Below are 5,640 nucleotides of genomic sequence, written 5' to 3' on the forward strand. Positions count from 1 at the left end.
CCTCAGTGCCCACAGGGAGAGGTAGGACACCATCCCCATGGCCCCTAGGCAGGACAGCAGCACGCAGACAGCCCCAGGCAGGACAGCACTTCTTGAATGCTCCAAAGGACTGGGCGGGAGGAGATGCGGAAAATTGCAGAGAGGGTCCAGGGCAGGCAGAGCTGCAGGGAGGCTGCAGAGTGATGCCGTGTCATTGCCACAGCTCCTCCCTGCTCAGCCAGCCAAGGGCACGGGCAGGCCCTGTAAGAATCCGTGTCTGGACGGGCTGTTTGGGTGCATTCCAGCTAGCCATGGAGCCCAGCCCACTCGATCTCACACGGACGAAAGCAAAAGACCAGAAGCGCTCTTCTCCATGCAGAGACCAACGTGGCACGTTTATTTCCAAGGTGGGAAAGAGACTGTTGCCTCATGGTGGGAGACTTTTAACCCGGGAAATTTGGGGGCAGTGGATGAGGAGCACAGCCCATGGGCCACCAGTGAGGAGGGGTAAACCAGGGCAGAGACCAGGGGAGGGTACTGGGGAGAGGGGTGGGTGAAGGAAATCATGTGGAAGGAGAGGGTAAGAACAAACCAGGTGATAAAACATAAACTATTCAGTGCAATATAGAGACTATACAGTGCAAATTTCTAATAACCTAGTGTGAAAGAACAATCAACAATTTAGGGCAATGCAAGAGGGGCCCGGCAGCCATCCCACCCTGTCAGTGACACACCCGGATGTGGGTTACTTCTGAGGAGACCGAAAAATATGGGAAGACTTTCTCAGTGAAGATGGCCCTAAACTGGAAGATCTGCATCATTTCCTTTGCATTGTAGAAGGTCACTAGGCCCATTTCATAGTGCAGGCAGACCCCGATCCTCCGGAGCTTTTCCTTGAGTGCCAGACACTCAGAGGACACAGATTGTGCCCAGTAGTAGCCGCAGTCCAGTTGCAGCACCCAGGCCTTTTCAGAGCTGCCATGGTAGATTGGCTCCTTCCTGGGCACAGACTCCAGGGCCACCCCCACGGCCCAGCTGCCCTCTTCTCCAACCTCCACCTCCCAGTAATGCCTCCCAGATGTGAACCCCTGGGAGCCAAGGACGCTGTGTCCTGTGAACCTCTTGGGGTTGTCAGGGAGCTTTGGTTTTTCCTTTCTGAACCAGACCTCTTTGTTGTCGTCCGAGAGCAGCAGGTGAGGATGCGCCGTGTCTGGGTCCAGCGTCACCTGCTCTAGAGGGGGACAGAAACATCAGTCTGTGCCTGCTGAGAACAGAACCAGCACCTCTCCTCCAGCCTGCACCACGGGGCTGGCTCCTGTCCTGGGAGCACCAGGGGCACTCCTGCAGCCCCCTCGGCTGGCATGGGACACGGGAGCCTCCCTGTGCCCACGCAGGCACCCGAGGGTGAAAAGATGCTCCCTGAGGCAGGACTGAGGCAGGCAGTGTCCCCACAGGCAGGGGACAGACACGATGGGCTTTGCTCAAGCTGCTCCCAGAGCTGCTGCAGAGTGCAGCCCGTGGGGAGCAGGGCATGCCGTGGCTGTGAGCAGGCAGCGCTGCAAGGCACGAGGGGCCAGGCCAGTCCCTGCTCCTGTGCCAAGGGCTCCCCCAGCTCGGAGCCTGCTCTGCCGAGCCAGCAGGCAGCCTCAAAGCTGCAGAGCCCCAGCTGCCCATCCACCAGGGATGTTCTGCTGCCATCCCGTGGCCGTGCCACAAGGCCACACAGCTGTCACTGTGCGGTGTCACCAGCCCAGACCCTCTGCCCAACCCACTCCTCCGGGGACTGCAGGGGGGAAACTGAGGCACGACTCTGCTGTGCTCAAGTGCATCATCCCAACAACGGAGAGTGTGGAGAGCGGCCTCAGCACAAATGGTGCCAGCCACACCTCAGCCCAGCAATGCTGCATCACGGGGGCCCTGAGCACCTGCAGAAGCACTTCTGATCACACCTAAATGCCAGCTAAAATCATGTACAGCCCCTCTGCTTAACTGGGCACAGCCTGACACGGCCTCCTGCTGTCCTGGCCCTGGCCTGGTGTCACAGGACAGCATCCCTGGTGCTGCCTGGCACAGGGACAGACCTGGAGATTTACAGCAATCCTAGTCAAAACTACAGCACTCAGCTCTAGATAGGTGCTGTGTTTACATGTGCTGTGAGCCTATCTCTGCCCCAAGGACATGAGGACACTCATCCTGGAAGGCTTTTCCCCCTCAGTTGTGCTCAGCAGCTCCACAAACTTACCCCTTTGCCAGTCTATCTCGTGACACATGTTCACTGGAAGAAGGAAAGGAAGATGCATGAGTGTCTGTCCTGTGGCACCTGTCCTGCTCCCCAGCAGAGCAGCAAGCCAGGTGTGGAGCCCCAGGCTCCAGCAAAGCCCATCCTGGGCAGGGTTCCCGTCTGGAGCAGCCGTTTTGCTCCTGAGCCCCAGGCAGAGGCAGCAGACAGTGAGGATTTCCCACTGCCAGCCAAGCCCAGGGGAAGCACAGCACAGAGCCAGCAGGGCTTTACCTCTGAATTTATCCATCATGGCCATGACCTGCTGGCTCTTGTCAGTGAGGCTCTGAATGCTCTTCTGCAGCTCTGTGGAGACTGGGATCGGGGCCATGGCTGCCTCACAGCTGAGGGGAACAGGGAGAGGAGCTCAGAGCCCAGCCACCAGCCAGGGCCAGCAGGGAAACAGGGAAATCCCTGCAGCCCCAGAGCCCAGGGCAGCTGTGTCCCTGCTATCAGCACAGGAACCCCATCTTTAGGAGGGCTTCAGTGGCCTCTGGTCCCTGGTAACATCCCATGGAATGCCAAGTCCCCAGCGGGGCAAACCACCTCCTTGGCAGCTCGTGCAGCACTGCCAAAGCTCTGCCCAAAGGAGCTGAGCAGGAGGAGAGGGACAGCGAGCCTGTTTCATACCTGCTCAGGATTGTGCCAACATCCTGCAAGAGAGAAAACACAGGAGAGCTGTGGCACTGCCGAGGGCCAGGCAGCTGCAGTGGCTGCCCAGCTGTGTGAAGCAGCTTAAGGGGGCTGGGGCTGAGCCCACACCTCATCCCAACCCTGCCTTCCCTCAGGGCCCTGACCCACAGCGGGCACAGCGCGGTGGCACAGCACGGTGTCACAGTGTCACAGCACGGTGTCACAGCACAGTGTCACAGCATGGTGTAGCAGCACAGTGTCACAGTGTCACAGCATGGTGTTACAGCACGGTGTCACAGCAAGGTGTCACAGTGTCACAGCACAATGTCCCACCATGGCCCCAGCCTGCACCAGCATGCACAGGGTGCCAGCTGGGTGTCCCCAGCCCCAGCAGGGCTCACAGTGCCCAGGGGCTGATGCTGCCTCACCTTGAGGAACTTGACCGCCGGCTGCCCCCGCTTCTTCTGGATCTGTGCAATCACCGTGTCCAGCAGCGACTGCCTCTCCAAAACCCTGCGCGTGTATTTCTTGCTCTTTTTGTCCAGCTCCTTCAACATCTTGTTGTGCTGGGCCAGCAGGGTCTCCTTCTGCTCCTCCAGGCACTGCTGCAGCTCCTCAAAGCTCTCAGCCACTCGCTGCAGCTCCGACCTCACTGTCACCTGCAAGGCACCGCACGGAGGCCCTGAGCCCAGCTAGGCTCCGGCTGCCCCCGCAGGGACACGGCTGCTGCAGAGAGGGGACAAGGATCACACACAACGGGACCAGAGGTTTGCAACAGGAACAGCAGGAAGAACGGAGACAGGGGGGGCAAGTCTGGATGTTGATGGGCCCAAGGAGGCCACATGAGATGGACAGAGAAAAGAACGTTGGCATGGATTAGGAGATAAGGATATATGGGGAGAGGGAAAGGTGGGACATTCCTGGGAGCCACATGGGTGAGCAGTGGGGGACATGGAGAGGAACACACACCTGCAGGTCTTCACTTTTCTGGTCTCCTCTGCTCTTCAAGTGTTCCTTCTGTTCTTGCAAAGAAAGCAGGTTTCTCTGGAGTGTCTCCTGGGGCAGGGATTAAACAAATGACATTTCTGTTAATTTTGGAGCGGCATTCACAGGAGGGAGGTGATGTCACCAAACAACACCTGTGGGGACAATCCCAATCTGGGGAGTCCCTGGCGGTGACCCCTGATTACCTGGGAGTTAGTTTGGAGCTCAGACACAGCACCCACCTCAACAAACTCACTTTAGTCAGGCTGGGGAGATCCCCATCCACACCTCTTATGGCCCTAAACATTTCTGGAATAACTTCATTGAAGTTACAGTACACTCCAGGGGAAAACCTACAGTTTCTGGTTTTTTAGATTCTTTTTAATTAGAAAAAACAATTTTCAAAGTTGCAAGTGTGATTTCCGGGAAGAGGTTTGCAGTGCCAGTAGCAGGGACTCAGGCACACCCCAAAAATTTGCTTGAGTATTAACAAACTCCTCCTGCTCTGAGGCATCTCCTGCGTTGCAGTGAGCCCAGACCCCAGCCCACACTGTGGGGAGAAAGCCTGGCTGGGGACATGTGGGGCACAAGGGACCATGTGGGGAGCCCGAGGGGTGAGCAGGGAGAGGGACTTGGGCTCCTGCGTGGGCTGGGGCCAGGCCATGGCAGAAGCAGCAGCCCCAGCAGGGTGGCTACAGCAGCCCAAGCTGGCAGCCAGACACGGAGCCCGGGCAGCCGCCGGCTGAGGCCGCAGCTCCGTGGCTGGCCGGGGACACGGCCGAAGCTGTGTGTGGAGGGGAAGCAGCGCCGCGCCCTGAGGGAAGGCCAGACCCTGCTCGGAGCAGCCCCAGCCGCGCACGGAGGGCACCCAGAGCCACAGGCAGAGGAGCTCATGGCCAGAGCAGAGCCCAGGCTGTCCCCGAAGGGAGCCCAGACGTGTGCCCGGACAGGACACGGAGCTGTGCCCACAGGGGAGCCCAGGCTGTCCCCGAGGGAGCCCAGCCCCTGCTGCAGGGGATCCCCGCCTGTGGCCGGAGGGGAGCCTGAGCTGTGCCCCTCGGCCGCCCCAGCCCGGGCAGCCGAGGCCCCCAGCCCCTGCCCAAGCCCCCGGCCCCTCTCGCGGCGCCGCCCCGTACCTGCAGCTCCCGGGCGGCCTCTTCGGCGGGGCGGACACGGTGCCCGCGGTGCTCGGGCCCGTCCCGGCAGGGCGCGCAGAGCAGGGCGGCGCAGGGCTCGCAGAACAGCGCCAGGGCCTTGCCGTGCTGGGGGCACCGCGGCCGCGCCGCCACCTCCTCCAGGGACCGGACCACCTCCGCCAGGTCGCCCACGGAGCGGTTGGGGCGCTGCGAGCCCGGCTCCAGCGGGGCGCGGCACTGCGGGCAGGCGGCGGGGCGCGGGGGGTCCCCCAGCACGGCCGCCAGGCACTGCCCGCAGAAGCTGTGCCCGCACGCCGTGAGCACGGGCTGCTCGAACACATCCAGGCACAACGGGCAGGTGGCCCCGGCCAACAGCTTCTCTCGCAGAGCCAGGACCTCCTCAGCCATGGCCGCGATGGAGTGGAATAAACGGGAAGGTGCCGAGGCGGGGCTGGGCCCGGGCCTTCTCCTCAGGACACGGCCGGCACTGCACGGCAGACGCGGCTTGCTCCAGGAGTAGTGCTGCCAGCGCCCGGCTTCAAGTTTCAGTTCCTATAGTCATTGTAATATATCGTAGAAATAATTCATTCTTTTAAAGAATGTACGTGTTAAGATTGTAAAATCCGAAAC

The 5,640-nt window shown here is 60.5% G+C and overlaps 1 protein-coding gene across 1 annotated transcript; it reads right to left on the bottom strand.

Annotated features, from left to right (window-relative positions):
* Positions 1–346: 346 nt before the first annotated feature.
* Positions 347–5,435, bottom strand: LOC134422916 (E3 ubiquitin-protein ligase TRIM7-like). The gene is made up of 7 exons (XM_063165431.1): positions 5,011–5,435; positions 3,860–3,946; positions 3,319–3,549; positions 2,888–2,910; positions 2,492–2,601; positions 2,222–2,254; positions 347–1,210 (listed from the first exon to the last, which is right to left on the bottom strand). The coding sequence occupies exons 1-7, from the start codon at positions 5,416–5,418 to the stop codon at positions 702–704; spliced, it is 1,401 nt and encodes a 466-aa protein (XP_063021501.1). The 5' UTR covers positions 5,419–5,435; the 3' UTR covers positions 347–701.
* Between the last annotated feature and the right edge of the window lie 205 nt (positions 5,436–5,640).

Source organism: Melospiza melodia, chromosome 1, assembly GCF_035770615.1.
Source record: "Melospiza melodia melodia isolate bMelMel2 chromosome 1, bMelMel2.pri, whole genome shotgun sequence".
Taxonomy (NCBI): Eukaryota; Metazoa; Chordata; class Aves; order Passeriformes; family Passerellidae; genus Melospiza; species Melospiza melodia.

Bases quoted from the DNA above. Each gene is read 5' to 3' on its own strand.
- LOC134422916 (XM_063165431.1), bottom strand. From the start codon at position 5,418: ATGGCTGAGGAGGTCCTGGCTCTGCGAGAGAAGCTGTTGGCCGGGGCC. The intron at 3,550-3,859 runs GTGTGTGTTCCT...GGTGCCTTGCAG, and splicing joins AGAAAAGTGAAGACCTGCAG to GTGACAGTGAGGTCGGAGCT. The intron at 2,255-2,491 runs GTAAAGCCCTGC...TCCTTCTTCCAG, and splicing joins CATGATGGATAAATTCAGAG to TGAACATGTGTCACGAGATA.